General features: G+C 34.5%; 1 protein-coding gene across 1 annotated transcript in view; it reads left to right on the top strand.

The window, feature by feature from the left end:
- Nucleotides 1-19,181, top strand: part of LOC149777554 (tricarboxylate transport protein, mitochondrial-like) — a 62,972-nt gene extending 43,791 nt beyond the window's left edge. Inside the window, exons 4-7 of the mRNA XM_089942156.1 lie at nucleotides 694-831; nucleotides 7,224-7,444; nucleotides 10,676-10,749; nucleotides 11,922-19,181. Coding sequence (XP_089798282.1) covers nucleotides 694-831; nucleotides 7,224-7,444; nucleotides 10,676-10,749; nucleotides 11,922-12,039 — 551 coding nt within the window. The 3' untranslated portion in view covers nucleotides 12,040-19,181. The remainder of the gene's footprint in view (nucleotides 1-693; nucleotides 832-7,223; nucleotides 7,445-10,675; nucleotides 10,750-11,921) is intronic.
- The last annotated feature ends 7,505 nt before the right edge of the window (nucleotides 19,182-26,686 follow it).

The following is a 26,686-nucleotide window of genomic DNA, read 5'->3' as shown; positions in this document are numbered from 1 at the left end:
AGTGGTAGCTTTGTATTATCTTGATCTGAGTGGTAGCTTTGTATTATTTTGATCTGAGACAAAATCAGTTATGAACAACATCAACACACATTAACGAGTGATCAGCTGGTGGGAAATTGAGCCCACATCCTTCTGGTCTAACCACTCTGCTACTATAGCACCCTTGAGTGGGGATCTTGATGCTTTCCAGGTTATGATAACAGGGGAGTATAGATAGACCCAGTAATACATGCTGACCACAGATCAACTCCCTTTATAATGCCAAGTATATACTTTAATCATCATATGGGGAAAGTGAAACTAAAGGTCAGTTTATTTGCATCTCACAAAAGTACACATGAATGGCCTTAGAAAATTGTTGTCAATTTTCTTATTGTTTAAATCCATTTAACATGATTACATTTTTGCAATTTTGACTAGGCCTGAATTTCACCAACAGAACTTGAGTAGAGATATAGCTTTAAGTTGAGAGTCCAGCAATCTCATTGGCTGAAATTTAAGTCGGAATTAAAATTGACCAAAACATCAAAGGACTTGTGTTCATGAAACTGAAATTAAGGCCTGGTCATGAAATATCTTTTTAGCTGAAAAATTCTACTTTTGATGTTAAATTAAGATGGCAAGTTTTGCAGGGACAGGGTAAATTGATCCATTTTATTTACCTGTTATCATCCTATATTACTTATATTTCAGGGGCAGGTATTTCTGAAGCCATTTTTGCAGTTACACCAATGGAAACTATCAAAGTTAAATTTATAAATGACCAGACATCACCAAATCCAAAATACAGAGGCTTTTTCCATGGTGTTAGAGAAATAGTTAGACAGCATGGTAGGTTACAGTTTTCATGGTGTTAGAGAAATAGCCAGCAAGTATTGACGATTGTTACAATAAGTAGAATTGCATTTTTTTAAATATATTACCTGTAGTTGTTAATTACCATAAATTCATTAGTTTTCATTGGCTACCAATTTTATTTGTTTTGTGGTCACTGCAAATCACAAATTTAAAGGCCTAATGAATAAAACATCATTCTGTGAAAGGAATGAGAATCTGGCCCCAAGCTGTGAATTTCAATATAGATAAAAAGTTAGTTTTGAAGAAGAAAAAGGAAATAGATGCATGAATTCACCAGCTAAAACAAATCTGAGGCTGCTATTGCATTCTAGTCCTATTTGAAAGAAATAACAATATATGGTGAGAAATTTGCTTATAGGTTTTTGGACAAGGCATAAATAATATCATCACCCCATCAGAAAGTTGGCAGGGAATATGTTGTTATGGGTTCAGTGCCATTTTTCAGCACATGATAGGCTATACATCATGGCCAGTTTATTTGGTGGAGGAAGAACCTGAGAAAACCGTGGGAAGAACACACAGACCCAATGGAAGCTACTGGCAAGCTTTTGCTTACGCTTGCAGTGTCTGAACTCAAACTCTAACCCACTCATTGATCTTGCACCTTAGACAACTCGGCCCCCTGGCAGGGGATGTAGCATTTGTTTCAGTTGTTTATTCATTTGTTATTTATTTTTTCACTCATTTGTTATGCCCTCAGTTTCTTCCCTATTATATGAAATTTGATATGTGTATGCATCTTGAGGGAAGTAAAATAAAAACATGAAACATAGGTCACATTGACATAATATCCTTGCACTAGAAACTTGTGTATTTTCAGCTGTTAAATCGTTATACAGCCTTCACATCATGGACTCTATTTCACCTGCACTTGTGAAAATGGTAAGAAGAGCATCTCAAGGAGAGTACCATAACCAACCATACCCATATTAGGTTGCTGTGTCCCAATGGTCATACTTGTGTGACTTTGTATTTTCCTTTTGTTTCACCCTAAGTATCTTGAACTCAAATTTTAACTACCCTTACAAACACTGACATATGGATGCATTTCAAGGCAAGTTACTCAACAATACTAAAAGTGTTCATTATGATCCAGGTTTCATACTGATGTGACATTTTTGTATTCTAAATTTTCATTTGTTACATCTGTAATACTAATACCATAATTTTTACTATACATGTCCATATTTTATCCAGCAGATGAAGAGTTTAAAGGGCATTTAATCTGGGAGTGACCAACACTTAAGTTTTCCACTTCCTATGTTGTGGTTTGCACATTTACATTAGGGAAATTATTGACATTTCACAGGCAGTTAATTGAAAAAGAAAATCTCATGGAATCAATAATTTGCATCAAATATGGGTGATGGGAATTCACATCATTTATTTTAGTGCAGGAACTAAAATGCACATGAAATTGCCATTGCTGTGTTGTTGCATTTCATTTTGCACCCCTTACTGCACAAAGACGTCCACACTTATATTGTGAGCACTTGTTGGTCATCTAGCATATAAAATCATGTGACTAACCTCAAATAAATAAATTTTCATCATTCTATTTGCAAACAATTGCTGATCATTTTATGAGAACAAGGTCACATGTTACTTAAGGATGCCTTCAAGAAATGTCTGCCTAACTCCAGGTTAATGAACCCTCAATGCAATAAAGATTTCCATTGGTCAGACTATAACTGATCATGCTTTATTTATTTCTGCTTAAACTGTATGGATAATTATTTTATACCAACTTCTATAAATAATGTCCAATGCAAAATAACCAAAGTAAACACTGAATAAAAATTGAGATAAAAATGTTGCATGTATGTCAGGTGTTATTTATATTTAATTTGTTTTTGTTTGTTTGTTAGTTTTGTTTTATTTTATTTCATTACATGCTATTGTAATGTAACATTATATGTTGGACTTGATCTTGTTCAAAACTGAGTTAATTTCTGCTTGACCTGATTGATTTTATTTTATTCTGTGTAAACAACTAATACATAGCAAATTATTCTCTCTGTGTATCAGGATTATTATTAAAGAAGAAGTAAATATGTTTATTTGGGTGTAAGTTTTGGATTTTCCAGAGTGTAAACCAGGTTATAGTTTTGATTTTGTAAACATTAGGTTCATTCTAGAGGGTTATTTTCCATTAGGTAATGTTTTTTTTTTTTTTAAAGGCTATTGTGACTTGAGGTCAAGTAGAGAACAATATATATATATATATATATATATATATATATATATATATATATATATATATATATATATATATATATATATTGTAACTGAGAGGATTTTATCATTTGTGCTTTAACAGTTAGCACTTTTAAGTTGTATTATATTGTGTCCAGTTGGGTGGAAAGTTTATTTCTAAAACTTATTGAATAGATGGTGATTATTTTCTCTGGAAATACCAAAGTGCTCTGATAAAATTCTTGGATAGAGATGTTAACTGGTATTTATAGAGTATTCAAACCTGGAATTATATCTCTGCGATTTAATAAAAGACTGTTGGCACATCGACACTCCAGGAGGTATAACAGACGCATCATCACCTTCAGGTTTGAGATTTATTCTGGACATTTATTGAATTTTACTCTTGACTTCAAATTACTCAGACTTGTGTCAGTAATTCTTGGAAATTTGCAGTATCAGATAAATTTCATGGAGAACACTATAACCCATCAATATATGAAATGCAAGGCAAATTACCTAGCATTCTAAACAAAGAAACTAGACTTGAATAACTTGCCATTTGAACAGCAGGACGATCTCAAATCAAAATGATTTAAACCTTTCAAAATAAGAAAGATGGCCAAAGGCCAAAATGATTTCAATCTCTTAAAGAGTAAGATCTCTTATATAGACACTCATCTCAGAGCTGGAAAACCTGAAATCTACCAAGAAAAAAAAAATTGAGGATAAAGTAATACCTAACTCAACAAACCAAAATACTTGGCACTATTAGGAACTACATTCCTTTTCCAATACTGATACTAATAATGATAATGTAAAAACATGAAACCAAGTCAGAAAAACATGAGGCAGTTCACTATGTTGTAATACCTTAACGGTATTGTGAATGGAGTTTTGCATGAACAAACATTGTCCAGTTAATGTGTGAAGATTATTTGATGTTAAATGTTGAGATGTGAGATAATGTTTGATCTACAAGACTTTGGCATTTTTAATCATGTCATTTTTTTCTGTCACTGAAAACATCTACCATGTGTGAATTACTTCTTCCATTTCTGAACGTATGCCACCCACCCACCATTGTTTAGATCACCATCTGCATCTCTTATAAATGTGTGCTCTGTATTTTATACTAAATGTGAGTATAAAACCTTACCCTGGTCCTTGCAATGTCACGCTGTTGTCATGAGTATTAAATGAATTCATCAAGGAATTCATCTAAAAACATCAACAGTTCTACAAGCCCTGGGACATCAACATTAAGTGGAAAGAAGTTTGCATGTTAGCAGTTATTGTGTCATATTCATTTCCATGTTGGACCATATGTGTGTCGTGCTGGAATTTCTCATGAATAGTTTAGGAAATGAATTATCTTACCTTCCATGATTTTGGAATATCAATGCCAGAAACATGATGTTAGTCCATAAATTAGTGACTTCACCTATCCGGTTGAGTTTTGTTACTGAAACAGTGGAGATGCAGGATAGTGATTAAATCATTGTGCCCAGCCAAAGAATCACATTTCTCTTGTCAGACTTTTGTTGAACAATAAGTTAGAACTAATGTTACTGTTCATTATTGTAAGTTCTTGATTGTGTAGAACTTGTTATTTTACTTTAATATGTGAAATAGTATGCATTTGATTGGGACTATTTATAACCGTATTACGACTCATTGCATTAGCAGTATGTTGTACTCTTGCTCGATTCACATCAAAATTATCCTGCCCATTTCGTTTAGTTCTACTTAATCATAGGTATGAATATATAAAAAAGATTAAAAGCAAAAACACACACCATTGACATTGAGAGGACAACTTAATTTGGTCTAAATTTTGTGTTCAGAGGGATTTTTCCATGCAGTTTGAACAATTGACTTGGTTACCACCATGGCTAACCCTGAGAAGGACAAACATTGATTGGCTAACTAAGGTCATGTGATGTGAATAGGAGTCTATAAATACGAGTGCAGACATTGCACTGGCAGATAGCTGTCAAAGTGGCAAAGTATGAACATCTAAGTAGAAAAGAATTTTGGCCATGTATTCTAAAACCATCACTTATATATTTTTCCATTACTGATATCAACTTTGGCACTTTAAAATCCAAAAACTGAATCAAATTGTTATGAGAAATTTTAAATAGATTTATTACATGATTGCTATTGATATTAAATGCTTTATAATTATTATATAATTCTTTATAAAGCCACTGCTATCTCCCACCACACTGCTCAAGTACACTAGTACTTAAAAGAAATTTTTCCATTGAGATCACGCTACTCTGTCAGAATGTGTTACAGTCAGTCTAATAAATTTAGCTGTTAATATATGCATAAATTTATCAATATAATTAATTTCACCATAATGTGGTGTATTACAATGTTGTCTTTTGGCATTTAGACACACAAGACTGCTCTATATTATCAGAAGTTGATATTATTGTGACAAACACTGTGTGATGTAAAGTCACTATATGATATTGAAAGGCATGTTCTATCTCACCTTTGTTATTTATAAAAAGCATTTTTAAGTTTTGAACTCTGGTCTTTTTTATATAAGTAAGATTCATTTATCGTGGTATTGAGATATCAGTTGCCAAATCACACATCTTACATAATGCCCCCAGCAGTTATTTGTTGTATGATTTGGCATCTGATGGTTTATACCATGATAAATGCAGAACAAACATTAAACTGTTATGTATATTTAATTTGTATTGTTTATTATTTTGTCTTAATGATTATGTTTTATACATCTGTATTTTGTACTTGACATTGTCCAAAATCAAGTTCATGTGGTACCTGACCAGTAACATTTATTTTGTAAACAACAGAATACATAGCTAATATTTTCTCTATGATTGTGGCTTAAATATTCAGATCAGTTTATTTACTGCACTTCAGAAATATTCAGATAAATCCAGATATTCAACTTGCAGCAATGACACCATTTTGGCTTGTTTAAAATAGACCTATCACTTAGGGGCCGTTACTGTATATACTTGTGTACAAGTTGACTGCGACTGCAGAACATAGATACTGATATGCCACACATAATGCACTGACAGACCAGGTCTGTATTGTTTGTTCTACGGATTATTTACAAAATGCACAGACCTATATCTGCTGGCATTTGTTGCAGATCTAGGTCTGTTCAGGGTGCAGTTGTATATTTATCAAGTTTTAGGATTAATTGTGAGGTTGTACAACACCATATTTGTGGCATTATTACTGCTATAGCAGGTGTTTTACCCTTTGTTAAAAAATCATTAAATGGTTATCACAGAAATCATGATACTTGTATATCCATTATAACTAATCAAACTTTGTTTGATCCATACACTAAAACTGTTTTTATCAAAACACATGACTCGATCAATTGCTTAAACTTACAACCAGTGGATAACAGGCATGAATTGTGTTATAACAGGCTCTCATGGCATACATCTGTGAAAGGTACTATATTGCCATTGCCATGGCATAAAACTCCATACCAGTCTGTCCTGGCATAACTCTATGCAAGGGTACTTTACTGCCATTGACTTGTAATACATTTCCATACCAGTCTGCATATCATTAGTTACTCCAAATGTGCTCCTGTTGGCAAGGACTTGTATGATCACGTGTAAACAATTTATTTCTTTGGTAATATATCTTGGAGCTTGAGTGGATTTGAATATTTGCACTTTGGATGTCACTGTATGAATGCTTGTGTACCAGAGAAGGGGGAAAAGACGAGGTCACATGATATCAAAATGTAACCATGCATGTTGCACAAGTTCAGCATTGATTTAAAAACAGTCAATTGGGTTGAACTTTTAATTTAACTTTTTAATATGAAGTTAAGTGAATGCTAGAAGAAGAAAAAACATATTATATTTCAAACTCATATTTTACAAACATAATTGTTAAATATTTTGTGTTCCACAGTGCTGTTAGTCGGATGGAAACTGACGCATCAGTGATACCAAGAGACTATTAAATCTCGAAAATTGTTTGATTAATAGATATGAAGTATCATAAGAGACAACAGAAGATGTTTTCTCATTTAATCATGAAATAAATGTTCAGGGTACAAGCAAAACAATTTTTATGCAGACAATTTTTTAAAATTGTATTTAAATATCAATAACCTTTAATTAACATAATGTATATATTGATTGCAGGTTTAAGAGGAATATACCAAGGCCTAACACCAACCATACTGAAACAGGGAAGCAACCAAGCAATACGATTTTTTGTAATGGAAACACTTAAAAATTGGTATCGTGGAGGTGACCCCAGTAAAAGTGTCCCTGTTTTTGTGGTGGGTGCTTTTGGTGCTATAGCTGGTGCAGCCTCTGTGTTTGGAAATACACCAATAGATGTGATAAAAACCAGATTACAGGTAATAATTGATGACGTTTTCCAGATATGTTAATCCATCTGTATGTGTGAGGGGGTTGAAGGACACAGCAGCACAATCCTAGTCTTAGGAGTGTTGTGCAAGAGGCACACAAAACAAAGACAAAAGTAAACAGTAGTAGAATGCGAAGTCAAATTCTGATGCAAAAAAACGAACTATAAAACTCAGCTTGGAAATCATGGGACACATCGCCAATTCAAAAATGTTGCCTGCATTTGTCACTTCTTATGACATGTAGGAATGAATATTTTGCATCTCCAAACCTGTAATATAACTGTTTTTCTGCATCCCCAAACCTGCAGTAGGACTGTTAATCTGTGAAACGTTTGGTTTATGCAAGACCACTTTGCTGGGAATTGTTGGATTTTACCCAAATAAATATGTTTGTGGCTTAATGTTGAGGAGAGCTGGACTTCAGCTTTCTTTCATTTTTCTCTCATCAGAGGAGCTGTGGTCCCTTTTTGTCCATCCACTTAATTTACATAAAACTTTATATTGATGAAACATTTACCGAGTTGGATTTCCAGTATTCCACATCATCATGTAGATTCACTGTGGCCCGAGAATACCCTATCTCTCAAGAGTGATTTCCCAGTATGAGCTCCACTGTTTAAGGCCCTGCCTAGCAAATATTTGAGTAGGGCCCATTGTTAGGCATCCATCACTTATGTCTCTTCTTGTTGATTTGCAGGATTATGTTGATTTTGTATGATTCACTTAAGATACTGTAAAATTAGGACCCTCTGATAATTAAGGTTAAAGTGTACATTTTGTCACTGTCATTCGATTGCAAACATATCATTTGCATCAGTTTAAGAATATACAACAGCTGCTTTAAGGAGTAAAAAGTGAAGTTTAATTTTAGTTCAGTTAGAATCTTTCAGAGGAAAACCGAAGTTGTCTCTTTGGATGACAGATTCTATAAAAAAAAAAACTTGAAAAACAAATGGCAAAATATTACTTTGTCAGCTGTTATATTTGTGCTACTTAGAAAAATCCTAAAAGATCAATGAATTTCTCAAACTATAGTGACGTCAAGTGAAGTATTTTTTTTATCTGAACAAGTTTATTATCACATTAATAATATCCTTAAAGTTACCCAAATATAAAATTAACCGCAGACAATAATTACAGATACTGTCAGAACTGTTGTACAGATTGCGCAGTCATGGCCCAAAATTTGCCTGGTGCTGCAGAAATGGTATGCTTCCATCCTTCCAGTCAAACCACCATCCATTGAAAAAAGTAAACTTTATGTTTTTGTAGGTTGCTTTGCTAGATGTATGCTTATTACCTATCACATCACTCTCAGTTTTATATTACAAGTCATGGGCATGTTTGGCACAGATTATTTTTCAGTTTTGGCTTAGAGCAATAATAGATTGTTGTAATGTCTTTTGCGAGTGCAACTAGTGTCTCATTTTTGGGGACAAAATGTTTTGATGTTTGATAATCTACCTCACCATCATGAAAATTCTTATTTCTGTTTTTTTTTCATGAAATTTTGTATTGGAGTCAAAGTAGACTGCAGTGTACATCTTGTATGCATAACTAGTCTGTCAATTATGTGCTGGATTGCAGTTAGATTAAAGTTTGTGTATAGCTTTGTTTCTGTGACACTTTTTCCTGAAGAGTCCTGTAACTCTTGGTATGTGAATGCATTATAAAGAGTTCCACAGCCTTCATTAAAACTAGGTTACCATGACATATTTCACCAGTGGCCTGCGTTACCCTTTCATTAAGATCACTTTCTCATACATTATTGTCCGCATCATCATGTAACTGGGTTTGTAGATGTGTTATGAGGAGTAGTACAAATTAAATCAAAACTAGGTCACTCTGACATATATTTCATGGTCCAAGGATCTACAACAACCATTGAGTATAGCTAAGATTCTTCAGAACTATTGCCTGCAGAGCAATGTAATGTGGTGCAAAGATGTATGATAGAAATCTCAGCACCATTTACACCAAACAAATCTTGTAGTCTGACCATACCACTTTTGGTGGTTTTCTTGTTGATGCTATGTTCTTAGCTCTGCTTGTCATAGACAAGAAGATATTATGGGATGGTCCGTTCTTTATCATTTGTCATCTGATTTCTGTCCTTCATTTACCTCAGTTTTGTTATTGCTCCTTTCCAAAATTAACTGGAGGATTGTCATGAAACTTCACACACACACACACACACACATTTATTCCAAAATCCAGCTGGTCCCAAATGAAAATTTTGCTGCTCAGACATCTAGTGTGGCTACTCTTCCAGAATGAATGGTCATATTTTGTGCCATGGTGTTTTCACTAAAAGACTTACTATGATGTCTAGTTGGTTTTGTATGAAATGGCAGTGATCTGACACAGAGTATGGCAACCATCTTCAAAATATTGTTATTGCTGCTTTTCCTAAACAGAATGTCATATTGACATTGGATTTTTACCAGAATTTTTATTCTTTCAAGTTTGTCCTAAATAAATGAAAATGGTGCAGTCTGGACAAGTTAACACTACCTCTTCTGAACTACTTGCAGGATTGACATGAAACTTTATACACATTCATCCCAAGATCTAATTTTTCATTTGAAAATAGTGTTACTCAGACATCCATTATTGTCACTACAGCAGCCATCTTGAAAATCTCATTATTGCTACTCCTCCTAAACGGAATATCATGTCAGTATGGGGTATCATGTCAACATGGTGTATCATGTCAGTATGGGGTATCGTGTCAACATGGGGTATCATGTCAACATGGGGTATATTGTCAGTATGGTGTATCATGTCAACATGGGATATCATGTCAACATGGGGTATCCTGTCAACATGGGGTATCATGTCAGTATGGGGGTATCATGTCAACATGGGTTTTTCACCAGAAGACTAATAATGATATTAGTTACTCCTGGCTGAAAATGGTGCATATCTACCCAGAAATATGGCTGCCACAATGAACATATTGAAAATCAGTTACTAATTCTCTAGAATTGATAGACATTGGGGTTTTGACAAAAATATTCTGTTGTCCTGCATGAAAATGGTGCCAATCTTACATCCAATATAGCTTTCCACAGTGGCAGCATATTTACAGGTTTCTTCTGTGATAGACAAGTTGCACAATATTCCCCTCCTGCTATTTCCAGTATTATTCCTTGTGGTAGCGGGAGACTTTGGCCATGTTTGTGACAACCTCTTTTATATCATGTATTTACTTTTCAGGGACTTGATGCCCACAAGTACAAAAACACATTGGATTGTGCAATAAAGATATTCAAACATGAAGGCCCTAGAGCGTAAGTACTTCTATAAGTTCCAATAGTAACTTTTAGCTTCTATAATTTTCATTTTAAATTGTCTCCATTTTTCTGTCTTCTTGTCTTTGTTATATCTCTATGACTGTTTGCCTTGCTTGCTCTCTCTCATACATACACTTTCAAATTTACTGCCATATGTTACATACATTTACAGTTTGTAGAGCAGAGTGAGATTTTTATTTTCATGTATAAAGCATAAGTGAGACATACAAATTTCTTTTCTTATGGTGGCAGTGTTTTTGTTGTCATAGGCAATCCTGTTATGTTGTTACATCAGTAACATTTCTTTGAAAGCTTTGGATGTAGTCATGAAATGGACCGGGTATATTCAAAGTGAGAATTGTTGCTATCATATATACTTGCTTATAAGTTGAATCCTACTGCATTTTGCACAGACCCAGATCTACGAACTGATAATGCTCCTGCAGATCTGGGTCTATGCAGTTTGCTAGGAATAATCAGTAGAGCATACAACATAGACCTTAATTTTCTGGGACATTATGCAGTGACAGATCAGGGTCTTTGTTGTTTGTAGTTGGACTGGACTTTTAAGTGTACGTGGTTATTATGGCTTTTCCAGAATTAAAGGAAAAGGAAGTGGTTTGGGTCTGAAGTCACTTGACTCAATTAGACGTAGGTTGTAGGAAAATTTAGGATATTACCATGGTGATGGGAAAGTCAGTTAAAATAGGATGACTGGCAAGCTTGGATATGCTTTTGGAAAATATTGGCCAGTGATGCAGCATTTTTTTCTCCAGTAAATATATTTTCTGTATTTAGCTATATATCTTTCATTCAGTTAAAAAAAAACGATGTATAAATGTATTCTTTTGTTCCTAGTACAGTTAAAAACTTTATAAATAAATGTATTGATTTTGATGGCAGGTATTCTCAGCATAAAAACGTGGGTCACAAATGTCACTATGATCTCAAGTGACTAGTGTTTTATAATTGTGGAGCAGGCAGGAAGTAATATTGTGGAATTTCTGTCACCTTTAAGTGTTCTTTGTAGAATAGAGATAACCTTCGGTGAGATGGGGCAGAACTTTTCCCTTTTGAATTATTCTTTGATTAAATAGATATGAAGATCCGATTTGCATCAGAATTACACTTATGAATTTTGTCATTAAGATTTTCGTTTTCATTTTCAGATTTTACAAAGGCACCGTTCCTCGGCTTAGCCGTGTTTGTCTTGATGTGGCCATCACCTTCATGATATATGACTCCTTCATGGAATTTTTCAACAAAATCTGGAAAACAGAATCTTAATGTTGCCCATGTGCAGTGAGATCTCAGTATATATACATATATATACTGTATATGTAGTAACAAGGACCATTGAAACATTTGCCGATGTACAGTGAGATCTCAGTATATATATATATATATATATATATATATATATATATATATATATATATATATATATATATATATGTATATAGTAACAAGGACCAATGAAGCATTTGCCAATGTGCATTGAGATCTCAATTTATGTATGCCTTTTGTATTAATAAGGACCAATGAAACAGTTGCCACAGTGCAGTAAAATTTAAATTGATGTATACTTTCTATAATGATTGGGACCAATGAAACTGTTGCCCATGTGCGTTGAGGTGGCAACACATGTATACCTAATGTAACCATGTAAAATGTGCACTCAGTTAAATCCAGCACAGATGCAATATCAATTTCATATCTACTTTGGTAGATTAATATATATGCCCTGTGTACCTCGTCTTGTTTCAAGCACTTGTGTAAACTTTGACCTGCTAGTAAATTTTGTAATGCCAAAACTGGGCCTATAATGTTCATAGTTTAATGTGTCGTTACGTCTGAAATTGTTTTTTGTTGGTACTTTTAGATTTACGTTTTCAGACCTGCCAGCCCTACCAAGACCTTCTCTCTAAGGCAAATTTTTTCCTTATGTTGGACCAGGTTTCAGTAAGATGTAAAACGAAATCATGTACTGCTATTGTTAAGCTGGAAAACATGCACTGAAAAGTCCAGAAGTGTGATTCAAGACTGATGCATTGATGGGAAACATCACCTTCAACTCAGAAATTTGTAAAGTTTATTTGAACTTTAATTACCTCCAGTACAGTTTCACAAAATGTAATCAAACTCTACAAAGCTCAGTAGCTTCTTGCTATCTCTCAACTTCTTTTTAAAAAATTAATTTCACCTGAGCAGTGGCCTTGGCAGTATCATTCATCTCTCCTGCCATATGACATACTCAGATCAACTCACAATGCCATTAAACTCGATTGTTGCCTTTTCCTCTTTTTCCCAAGAATTTGAATATTCCCTTTTATTCTTCTGCACTATTTAAACCTTTAATAATTTTTTTGTCCTGATATCTCACTTGTTGGACTCTATTTTTAAAAATAATAAGCAACACCTTGACCATGCAGATGTTTTGCAACACAAAATATGCACAGTCTAAAAGCATCTGAGGTACTTCAGTTAGTCTGGTTCCCTGACCAGTTCCACTGAATCTGGATCTGAAGCAAATGACAAAACAGTATACAGATTTGACTACAAAGGTAAGGGTTGGCAGGTCTGTATTATTTCTGCAGTACCAATTATGGCATATTTCATGCTTGCTATAAACCACAAACAGTTGCATCTTTTTCACCCGAGTAATATGTGTCTTGTATTTTGTGCAACCTCCATTTTAATTTTAAAAAATCCTTCAGGAGACATGATTGGCATTTGTGCAGCATATTTTGAGGTGAATCGAATCCACTATGAAATACTTTAAAAGTGTGAGCTCTTTGCTGTTGATGCCATTATGACTAACATTGCTAAGAAAATAATTTCTCACATTTCTGTTGCCATATAATTTGTTTAGCCTTAAGAAATATGCAGTAATCTTGTTGAAAGTGATGCACAAATTCCACAGGTGAGATGGTATATTTATAAAGAGATCACATCCTTGAACCATGAATTTATGTACTGACCAAAAACTGTTGTCTAAAAAAAAAAACAGAAAAATAGCAAATTTGCAGTAATCGAGATTATGTGGAAATGATAACTATCTGAGTATCAATATGCACCAAATAAACTTGGCAATTTTACATTTCTTATATTGCTGTTGTCCATGGGCATTTGTTATAAGTTAGCATCAGAAAGAAAAATGGTGATGTTTGGTTTTGGTTTTGGGAACATGCTTTAATGAAAGTCAAGAACAAGTCTGTTGTGCATACTGAAAGAATAGCATACATAGTACACAAATAATGTTGGAAATGAGTTTTTCTAACATTATTTCTTATATTATGACTAGTTACCATATTTCATAGTCATTTAAAATAGCTGAGCTATGCAATCCAACAAACAGTTCATTTGTTTTCTTTCAGACTTGTATGTACTTTTAAGTGGGATATGATGTACAGAAATATGCATTCTGGATTATCTTTAGATACATTTTGAACTCCCAAGTGTATTATTTTTTATTAACTCAAATTGTTAAATGAGATATGGAAGATGCAAAAAAGTGGATTATACATTAAGGTCATAGTTGTTGTGCATATACTGTTGTGACCTACACATCATGGTTATAGTTATAATCCATATATTGTGGCCTACATGTCAAGTCCATGTGATAATGCATATACTGTTGTGGTCTACACATTAAGATCATAGTTATAATCCATGTTGTTGCCTGCACGTCAAGTCCTAGTGAAAATACATACACTTTTGTGACCTACACATAAAGATCATGGTGATAATCCATATACTGTTGTGACCTACACATAAAGATCATGGTGATAATCCATATACTGTTGTGACCTACACATAAAGATCAGAGTGATAATCCATATACTGTTGTGACCTACACATAAAGATCAGAGTGACAATACATATACTGTTGTGGCCTACACATCAAGGTTGTAGTGATAATGCATATATGTTGTGCTGTCATATGCAGTATTTTAGGTAGTACAAATGATGTTCATTTATCTATATCTTACATATGTAGACAAAGTTTTTTTTTCAAACGAGGGTTAATTTGGTGCAGGTATTCAACATAATTTTTCATAGTGATCATAGTACTGACATGTAATAGGCACAAAAACTTTGTGGGTTAATGTCTTAAAGCACTAGCATTGCAAATATTTTATGCTGCATGTGTTTTTTGTGAGAAAAAGTGCAAATAGTTGACAGTTTCTGTATAGGTTAGTAATGATTAGTGCTTTAATAAACCAAAAAATGAACTATTTAAACCATATTAGCTTATTGGACTTAGAGAACATTTTGTTTTTCTACAAAAGATTGTTTTACACAAAAGATATAAAAGAAAAAACATTTAATTATGACTCCTAATGAATTTTGCAAGATTTAAGCAGGACTTTTTTAGCCCTTGTACAAATTAATGTTTGTGCAACCCTCTGCATTAAATGTGTTGACTACATCCAGTAAGGATGGCATAATGCCTGGACTACATCCAGTAAGGATGGCATTATGCCTGGACTGCATCCAGTAAGGTTGGCATTGTGCCTGGGCTGCATTCAGTAAGGATGGCATTGTGCCTGGGCTACATTCAGTAAGGATAGCATTATGCCTGGGCTACATTCAGTAAGGGTGGCATTGTGCCTGGGCTGCATTCAGTAAGGATGGCATTGTGCCTGGGCTACATTCAGTAAGGTTGGCATTGTGCCTGGGCTGCATTCAGTAAGGATGGCATTGTGCCTGGGCTACATTCAGTAAGGTTGGCATTGTGCCTGGGCTGCATTCAGTAAGGATGGCATTGTGCCTGGGATACATTCAATAAGGATGTCCTAGTGGGAATTTTCAGTATGGTGAACAGATGCTTGCATAAAAAATTGTCATATTATTCAATGTTTGCATTTTTACACTATGTATTGCAAATATTTATAAACATTTCTTGCTCTTAGAAAATGTTTATTTAATCAATATTGTCAAGTAAATGGGTTTAAATACCAACACTCAAGGTTAAATTAGCTATATATATAAATTCTTTAATCCTCTGTTTACATGTCTAAGTTGGCAGCTCTTCTGTGAGTGAAATAAAATTAGGTAGTTAGCCACAAGCAATGATTGCAATGTTAACGTTTGCCACCGTTCCTTGGCAGCTGATATAGTAGGAGTATTAGCCTAATGATGTCCAATGCCAGCCGTATTCAGTGCAGCCCTTTTTCATTTTGGAGATGAAATTTTTAATGCTTACCCTAGACTGTTTGTCTTCCATTAGTGCAGAGAGATATAGTAATTTACGAATCTTTGGTAATTACCGTTCATTTATTATCAGTTATTTCTTAGCCTCTGCATCAATTGCATTTGCATATAGTTACCACTTTCAGAAGGAAAAGAACAATCATTGCTGTGAAAAAAGCTTTCTTGACCTGTCCATTATACATCCATGTTTATCACATTTTTCAGACTCCATAAGTAATGTTTTTTGTCTTTGGTATACAAATTGTTTTGGATAAAAATTATAATTTTGATGTTTTTGATTTACAATTTGATATACATTTATTTAAAGATGTTTTTAATTTTAACTAGACAAGGTTGTTTCTTTCCAGGATTGAATAATTTTGCACAGATGTGATTGTTTATTATTTGATTTGTTTTCAGTATATATAAAAATTCAGAATCATTTGCTTCTAATTATCGTAGAAATCTACTTTTATTGTCCAGTATATGAGCTTTTTGTATTTCATTTCCCATTTTATTTACACCCATCAGTCTTTTCTTCATCTTTATGCTTCTTTGAAAAAAATATTTCAGCTAAATGGAGTAGTCCCATTATAATTTGAATAAATCAGGGTCAATTTAATTTAGACAGACTTTGTTCACTTTGAATAGAGTTGGTTTACTGTGTCATATACTAAATTCAAACAAAATTATGCATACTTTTATTGGTGTTTTCAAAATAAAATTGAATATGTAAATGTGTCAGGTTTGTTTTTTGTCATGTTTTTTTAAATGGTGTTTTAAACACCTAATTGCCTATATCATCAGAGTCAAGTGTTTTTGCCAAGGACACAACAAAGCAGATCTGGGCCAGCCTGGACTGGCCAGTAATCAAACCCGCTACTCCCTGCATGCATCAAGTCCTTGACGAGTGGTATTTTTAAGGTCATGAAGAAACTAGTTAAATTACTAAACTAAAATAAAATTACAGGAAGACAGCCGGGTGGACAGACAGATGAAAAAGACGTTCCTTTGCTGACCAGTGATGTATAATGCATGTTCTGAATAGAGAACACTGATGAGATCATAATTGAGAGATATCGTGAATGTAGATGAGTTGGTTATCCATTCATTTCTGATATCCTTCTTTTGACATTTAAAGTTTTAATAAGTGATGAATGTTGTTCTATCCTTTCATCTTTGTATCACTGAAAAAATGTCAGAATGTAAAGATTTGGAACCATTTATCTGTCATGAAGTAAAGTTGTATCAAGCAGAATGTACATGAAGAAAATTTGTATGTAATATAATGTATCCATCATGACGAAAAGTCGTATCTAATTTGAAACATATCCAAGAGAAATGTATGTCTTGAAGAAAAGTCATCAAATAAAAATGCATCTGCCTTGAAGAAAAGTCATATTTAATAGAATGTATACATCTTTAAGAAAGGTCACTGAATTGAAATTTTCGTCTTGACAAAAAGTCATATCTAATTTGAAATGAATCCATCATCAAGAAAATTCATATCTAATAGAAATGTTTGTATCATGCAAAGTTGTATCTAATGGAAATGTATCTGTCATGACAAAAGTCATCTTAGAGAAATGTATGATATGAACTCGTAATAGAAATGTACCTGTCAGTTCAATATAATACAAATGTACTTGCCTATTACCTGACTGAAATCCTTCTATATAATACAAATGTACTTGCCTATTACCTGACTGAAACTGAAATCCTTCTATATAATACAAATGTACTTGCCTATTACCTGTGATATCCTTCCATATATTGATGTGCTAGATTAGATTACATGGTGCCATAAATATTCTTTCATTAACACAGCCAGTAATGCATATTTTATTGTCCAAATCTCGCAAGTTTATGAGGATGGTTTTTTGTGTGCCATAATCTTAAGCAGCTTTGTTTTCTAAGTTGTAGAGGTATTTTGTCTGAGCTATTGTTAAATTTCAGGTTTCATTTTTATCTATCCAAAATTATGTGGTTCAGGAAAGCTTTTTCTTGTCAATAATTTAGGAATCCAGAAGCATTAAATGGCTTAGTACATAAGTGCTACTGTTTAATGTTGACTCTGGTGTTGTATTCTCTAAACTTTTTGAGCAAAAGACTCTAGGCTCTGCCACAAAACTTGGACCATTCTACTTCTTTAATTGGAATAAAATGCCAGTCTGTATCTTTAAATAAAATAAAGGTAGAATGCCAGCCTGCAACTTTAAATAGAATAAAGATAGAATCCCCCTCTATGTACCTTTAAATAGAAGAATGATAGAATGCCAGTCTATGTAACTTTAATTAAAATAAAGATAGAATGCCAGTCTGTAAATTTAATTAAAATAAGGGCAAGTTCATAGATTTTTGTTTACTATGGTCCAGTTTAAAAGACAGCAAATTTTGTTGATGTTGGTAAGCCCCTAAGTATCACATCAGATTTTGGGATTTCAAGTTTGAGCTCAAGTTCCTTGTTCAGAAGAGAAGTTAATATGAGGCCAGGTCCATGTTATAGAATGTAAAAGCAATGGGTCAGAAGTCACATTACTGTCTATAATTTATTTTTCATGGTGTATACATTTTAATGCATTTTACGCTACAAACCATATTTCGAAGACCAAACCTGTAATGATTCCTTATGTGGAAACAGTATGATCACTTTCACAATTAATGATTTTGAAAAAAAATTATACAAATAAATTGTCCTGTACTTTGGGAAAGATCCTTGCATCATTGTGTGTAAACAGTAGTACCACTTTCCTAATCGATTATTTAAATACTGAAAAAAGCTAATTATCAATTGTCCTGTACTTTGGGAAAACTCGTTAGATTTATTTACAGGAAAGACTTAACAATTATGGCTTTTAATTATAGGATTTCTGAGAAAGTCTATTAAATAATACACTGTAAGAAATCATGAGTATAATAGAAACCAACCATTTCATATTTGTTTCTAGCAATTTGTTATCAACTGAATATTGTTTTCTCCAGGAGGGCATTTTTGCATCTGAGATGACCCGAGTTTATCCAATTGAACCAATTTTTCAGAGTGCTTATCTTTACAATGATCTCAATCTCAGGAGAAATACTTGGACATTACAGGATTGCTGGTATGTGATGTTTAACTTATTGAATGTTGTAAAATGTGAACTGCGGTAAATTGTATTAAATATTTACTTGATAGAAATTGAGTTTCATATATTGTTGTACAAATTAGCGCATTAAAATACATTATAAAATCATGAATGTTCCATTTGAATTTATTCCCTACTAAATGTTGTTTTCAGTCACATGATTGAGTTATATGAATCAGCAGTTGTCAAGCAGACACATAATTACTAAAATCTAGTGGTAAAACTTGTAAAAATTCAAGGAGTAATTTTTACTAAGACACAGGAAAAGTGAAACTGACCCTGCTGCAGAAGAATTTTATTAATACATCCATTAATATGAGGGTCATTTGAAAAGTTCTGAGTATATTCAACTTTTTGCTTCTCTGACAATAACCTTGATGCCATTTGATAGACAAAGTAATGCTGCATGCATACGTGTGATTGAAAAAAGACAGGACCGACAAGATTTCCAAAATTTGGTCAGTAGTTTTGACCTCAAAAGAAGGAGGTCAGTTGTTAAGCATGCAAGTGGACAAAAATTGAAACTACTGAACAAAATTAGCATTCAAATTTACCCATCATCTCGTCAAGTCAGTCACAGAACTTTGTTGCCATCCATATACTCAACTTTCTTAGATTATTGCTCATCATCGTTGATCTTAACACTCGGAAGGTCATGTACATTACTGGTTTCCTCACAATCAACCTGACATTCGCTCAAAATGGAGATTGTCCTTTTTTTTTGTCTGCATTGGAATGTGGCAATGTTAGTGCAACTCGACTGATTACACCAAGAAGTTTAAGCCTATGAGTAGAATGCTGGCTGCCTGCCAGAACAGCTCAAGATCGGTACTGTCAGGATCAAATTCTATTATTGTTTTAATCTCCGTAACATTCCTTACATGAAGCACATAAAATGTACCTTATATCATCACACTGTAAGTGACTTTAAGACCACTCTGCAGACAACTTTCTTGTTATTATCATCACTATCACCACTCTTTAATAATGACAATCAAATCTGGAAAAGGATTATCACTTAATAGTATTAATAAAGGATTATAAATGGCAGTAGGTGACATACTTTAGTCTTGGTTTACATTCATTTTTACAAAGAATTCTATCAAAATCATTTGTGTTCTACAGTTGATATGCAGTCATTCTGTTCATTAACATCAAAAGAAAAATTTGGCCTAAAATTCATTGTTGCTGGTCACATTCTGCAGATGGTTGCTTATGAGAGGATATGCTCAGCTCAAAATTTGGCAAATAGTGTCTCGGCACATCAAACTTGATCTACATTTGAAGCAGTTTCCGCAAACAATGATTTCTGTGATGGCATATTTGTTGTCCCCAATAAATATGATTTTGTGAGATCAGATTCTGCATTACGCATGATGTCATTCTTGCCATCGTAACAGACTTTAAAATTAGCATTTCAGGAAGAGCAGAATGCATATTCATGTCCCTTTGATCATGACTGCAACTGATTAAATTCCAGTTTACAACCATCATTGGAGTCATTTGATATTTTGATTTTGGTGTTTTGAAATTGTTTAGACATCTCAGATTTAAATACCAGTCAAACCGTTTTATGCCACTTGAGCTCTCAAGTAATTCAACCAAAATCAATTTAAATCCAAATTACTTTGATTATACATAGTGTAGACTATAGTCCATCATCACATAGGCAGAACACACTGGTGAGATACAAAGTAATGTTAATTGTTTTATGCTAATTGGGCTCTTTAGTAACCCAGTCATAATTAATTAACATTTTTATTCCTTTCCAAATTACTTCTGCTCACATGTAGGAAAATCCAACTTGCCAAACTTCAAATAATGAAACCAGCTGACCATGCTGACAAGATCAAAGGGTGAAATAAGCAACTACACTGTAATGCCATTTTTTAGCCAGTTCAGTCACATGAACACAGTATTACCGTAAAACTACTTCACTGGAACCAGAATGTGAAAAAATGGAAAAAATTAAATATCACTAATAATTTTGTGTATGCAGATTTATGTGAAAGATGGGAGACACCCCTAAACAAGTGGGGGAAAAACCCTCCCATATGAGAGATTCATAAGTATGTGTTTGCCAGATCCTTGCATACTTTGTTTCTTTGAATCTGTCAAGAACTTTAATGCCATTTGATAGACAAAATAATGAAGCATACCAGACACCAGCATATATACATGTTAGGTATATGACACTGACATGAACAGGAGAACAATTTTGCTACTGAGCAAAGGGCATGGTGTAAAATGAGGGCACAGTTAGGGTACTCTCCAACTGATATCAAGGCTTACCTGGATAAAGTTCATTTTGAGGTGGATTAATCATGTAAAAGGTAGTTGCGAATACATGGAATATGACCAGCATTACAGAGGTAAAAAGAGGTGTGATATCATTTGACGCTACGGCTCTGTTCTATTAAGGCACCACTTCTTAAAAACCAAAACTGAGTCTTGTAGGTGACCTTCAACTGATGTGTCCAGAAGAGACAGAGGTTTCATGATGAAAGTCTGGTTACCCATGGAAGGAAGGCAGCTTCTTGGCATGAAAGAGGATGCCATCATAAGTAAGACTGACCCTTCCTGTCGGAACTGCATGTAATTCTGCCTGCAGTTGCTAATGCCATAATCAAGCAGGTCTTGTAGGAAACGTGTGCCCGAGATGCCCTTGAAAGTGGTTTAAATATGTCTTGTTCAGTCGGCTAATACCATCATATGCTTTCAGAGTCAAGGGCCTTCTTGCTAAAGCAATTCTATCCATGACTGGTTGTGAGAATTGTTTATTTCTGAAGGCCTGCTTCATATGATCAGATGTCCAGGTTCCATAGCTCTGAGTAGGAATGAAACAACTGCCGTTGTGGTTGTTTGAGGAGATGAGGGAAAACCTGAATTCTCCAAGGAGTTCCCATCACAAGATTGGTGAGGTCATTTATCAACAACTTCTCACATCCAAGTGGTTCAATGACAGGGTTCATACTGAACTATGAATGATAAATTCAAAGACTTTTCCCAAACTTTCAAAGACCACAAACAGAGATTTCCAAGACCTATTTTTGCTAACATTGTGATTATAGGTTATATGAGAAAACAACGAATGCCAAATGCTACAATATTGTTTAATGATTAAAGTCAAACTATAATTAATTTCCTAAAATAGCATTATAATGATCTGGAAGATAGGTTAACATTTGTTATTTTTTCAGAAATATGTAACATATGTGTCAGATTTAATACAAAATAAATTGTTCTCTTAACAGACATCAGCACTGCTTTAGATGCATTATTATATTTGCTTTTTTTTCCTCTTCAATCATTTTGGAAAGAGATGCCACCACTGTCATCTTTTCCTCTGCTCTTCTCCTAAGAGCATTTGACTCTGTGACAAGCACAATGAGTCCTTTTAACTCTGCCTCTTCTGCTTTCTGTACAGAGGAAGCATGTAGGCTGGCAATGTCAGCTTCAAGATGCAGTTTTTTGGCTTTAAGTTCTTCCACTTCATCCAAGGCTAACTCCCGTTTCTTTCCTTTTTGGTTTTTCTCCTCATGCTCCTCCTCTGCTTTCTTCTTATCCAGATAGGCATGGTACTTATGTCTTGCAGAGGAGGCATATGTCATCATTTCATTGCTAATGACGATTTCCAAAGGTCCACCTGCTTTTCTCATTGTGTCAATGATTAGCCTTTGAGCTCTGAGGCGTTCTCTGCTGAGGTTCTCAACAGATACCCCTTGTTGACAGAAAATCCTCTCTCCACTGTTGCCTGCCTATGTGACAACAACATTTTCTGGAGAACATTCCAAAGTTCAACATATTCCTTTCTTTTAGAAAGGACAGAATAAAACACTTCATCAAGGCTGTAATTTTTAAATGGGTTTTGCATACTAGTAAGAAACGTTATTTAGACACAAATTACCATTTAATAAATGGCTTCTGAAAAAGTGAAATAAAATATAGGGGTACAAACAAACGGGGATGTGTAGTCAGACTATAGATACACAAATCAATTTCGGCAATGTGATTTTTAAAAAAAATTTTTTTATACCACTGGGGAAAAAGGTCGAGGGTCGGCAATGAGAAACGGGGACATTCCGTCAACTCGAAACACATTTTTTCATTCTTTTTTTTATTTGCCTAATCAAATGACTTGACTTCCTACAGTTAAAGCTTCACAGCACACATTAACGCCATTTTTTTTATATACTTGCAATTCAAGAACAACAACTTTTGCTTAACTCTACTATAGTGTACACATGCGCACTTTGAAACTGTTTATCCGTGAATTGAATTTATTACAATGGATGTTTCTATATTAAACCAAGGAACATTATTATGTAGAACAAAATTTTTTAAAATGATTTTTGTCCCTCAAACGTGTTAAATAAACCAATGGTATAAGTAAATTTAAATGGGCCCTCTTTTGCCATATCTCCCAAATCATCAAACTAAACAATATCTTATTTTATACCCGAAAAGTAATGAGTTACCATTATTTTGCCCAAAACTACCAATAGCTTATACTTCTGCATCTTTGTTCCACTAAATGAACAGTATGTAGTTACTAATTTGCAACTTACCTTTGGCATGACTTGTAAGGGCTCCTTCTATTATTGAAGCCAAGTTGATCATCTTTTTACACTATGTACAAAATGCCTTTCGTTTACATAATTTATCCTTTTGCAGCCATTCCTTGTATTTCTCTTGTTCAAGCCAGATATCGTTGAAAGAGCAAAGACCTGGCATTTTTAAACACTGAAGATGTAAATCGACTGAACAAATTTTGAATCCTCAAGCGTAATACTTTCGCGGACTTTCTACGTAGAGTGAATTAGTGTAATGAACATTTTGATTGGCCAAAGCTGATGGACTTGTCCAATCAAATTGAACGATTCGTCAAAAGAAAGAAGCTAGGAAAACCAGCTACATCCGAAGCTAACGACCTTAGGCAATTTTATTTATGACTTCCTTTGATGAAGTGTGTAGCCGTCTTGCTTTGATGAAGAGTTTATGTGTTACTGAAGTCGCCACCGAGGCCAATTTTGGATGGCCAAACAAAGCCTCTTTTGTTATTGCGATGGCAATGAAACTGAACGGGTCATCAAAAGAACGAAACCAGGATAACTAGATTACATCCGAATCTAACAACCTCGGATAATTTTATTTGTGATTCTGGAAAGAAATTACAAATTTTTGGGTTTATTTCAATTTTCAAAGACTTTTAAAGACCTCAGGGTAATATGCTCAATTTTCCCAAACTTTCAAGGCCTTGAAAATGCTACCTCATTTTTCCCAAACTCTCAAAGACCTTCAAAGACCGTACGAACCCTGAATGAGCATAAGGCAACACTCTGATTCTCTTGCTTTCTGTAGGGTAGGTGTATGCATCCAGGCTGTTTCCAATCTACTGATAGAGCGTCAACTGCCCAGGCTTTAAGTCCGGGACTGGAGATATGAAGATTGGAAGTTGGTATTATGCCTTGTTGCAAACAGTCCACCCATGGTCAGTCCCATTGGGTACATAGGGATAAAGAGACTATTCCATCTGTACTAGCTGATTGTTCTGGCTTGGATAGTATGTTAGGAGTCCTGGAATATGACGAACATGCATGTGGATTTTGTTGTTGACAACACCACTTTAGAAAGTCCCACACCAGGACACAAAGATCTTGGGTCTTGGTTCCTCCTTGTCATATGAGATATGTCACCACTGTAGGACTTGATTCCTCCTTGTCATATGAAATAAGTGACCACTGTTGTGTACAGAATGAGAACTCCCTTGGCATGCAGATATTCCTGCCACCAGTGAAAAACTTTCACAATGGCCATCATCTCCAGAATTTATTGATATGAAGATGTCGTTCCTGGGGAAAGCATCCCTAAAAGATGACAGTAGGTGTGCTCCCCAGCCTTCTGTACTTGCATCGGTATAGACTTTAATCTTGGGCGGTTGTACTGGTAAATGTATACCTGCCATGAGACAAGTTAGGTTGCCCAAATCATCTGATGTTGCCTCAATGGTGAGAGGATGGTCCAGTACGTTCTTTGTACTGGAAGTCTGGCTATTAGTGACTGATCCTTTAATAGTGATATTTTGGCCCCTCATGATCACTAGTATATGGCCTAGGCCACTTACAACGGAAACAGACCATATGTGTGGGGAGGTTATCGTCAGGATCATCAGTTTGGGATGGGTTACTGGATGTTTGATTTATGTAACCTGTCTGAATGTCTGCTGAGTGAAAGGGAACTTAGCTGTTTGTTAGCTCTGTCTCTGTTTCCACAATAGGAATCAAGTCAAATCCGAAGAAAGCAAGGTAGAGGGAGTTGCCAAAAATGCTGAGTCCTGTGGTGGTGACTTGGGTGCCAGAGCTGTTTTAAAGCATGTCAATGTCTGCCACTTCATGGCTGGAGGGTAAGTTGATTTACTTCCCTTGTTCAACAGAAATTCACACACTGAGGAAAGTTCATCTTGCAAACTGGTGACGTCTTCATCTTGAGCTGTGGGTTTGTTGTGCTTTGTCCATAGCTCCAATCTGTAAGACAAACAGAGCAAAACATAAAACTGTAGCCCTGCCCCATCTTTTGGAATGCAATGTAGGTGCAGAGCTAATATCCCAGAAATTTATAACAGAACATCTAATGTTGTTGTTGCTGTAGGGCCTAATGCCATTTTTCAGCACACGATAGGCTACACATGGCAGCCAGTATTAATGGTGGAGGAAGAACCCATATGTGAAGCTGCTTAGGCTCCAGGTGCAAGTACTTAAATGTGTGGTGGCAACAAAGTGTTAGCAAATTATAAAGGCAGAACTTTGTTTAGATAGAGAAAAATTTGGAAATACAGATGGAGTATACTTTCCACAGAAGTGAAAAACTCCTCCAACCTGTAATGGTATATCTTCCATGGAGATTCTGGCTTTTGCAAGATCTCTAGTGACAAGTGCATGCTTCTTGGCATGAATGGAATTAGTAACTGACATGTTCGTAGACTTTGCCAACAAGTCTTGTACCTAAGGGGAGATAGCTCTGCCTGACTGCCACATTGGTCGGCAGACAACGTTTAGCTCCCTTTAGTTAAAAGTAATATCTGGAAGTTTCAGCCTGAGGCTGCAATGTAGTAGTAGTTATCCTAAGGAATTTTTGTTGGGTAACATATTTAAGAACCAAGGATATCAATCAAGAAAATGATATAAATCAAAGATATCAATGAAAAGATTGACATAAATAAACCATGGATATCAATCAAGAGAAGAATATAAATAAACCAAGGATATCTATCAAAAGAAGGATATAAATAAATCAATGATATCAAGAGAATTATATCATCAGGAGAAGGATATCAATCAAGTTATTTATTCAAGAGAAGGATATCAATCAAGCTAATTATTCAAGAGAAGGATATCAATCAAGCTAATTATTCAAGAGAAGGATATCAATCAAGTTAATTATTCAAGAGAAGGATATCAATCAAGTTAATTATTCAAGAGAAGGATATCAATCAAGTTAATTATTCAAGAGAAGGATATCAATCAAGCTAATTATTCAAGAGAAGGATATCAATCAAGTTAATTATTCAAGAGAAGGATATCAATCAAGCTATTTATTCAAGAGAAGGATATCAA

Source organism: Sinohyriopsis cumingii, chromosome 18, assembly GCF_028554795.1.
Source record: "Sinohyriopsis cumingii isolate HCF-2022 chromosome 18, ASM2855479v2, whole genome shotgun sequence".
Lineage (NCBI taxonomy): Eukaryota > Metazoa > Mollusca > Bivalvia > Unionida > Unionidae > Sinohyriopsis > Sinohyriopsis cumingii.
Note: the sequence above shows the minus strand (reverse complement) of the source record. Positions and strands in the feature narration are given on the sequence as shown.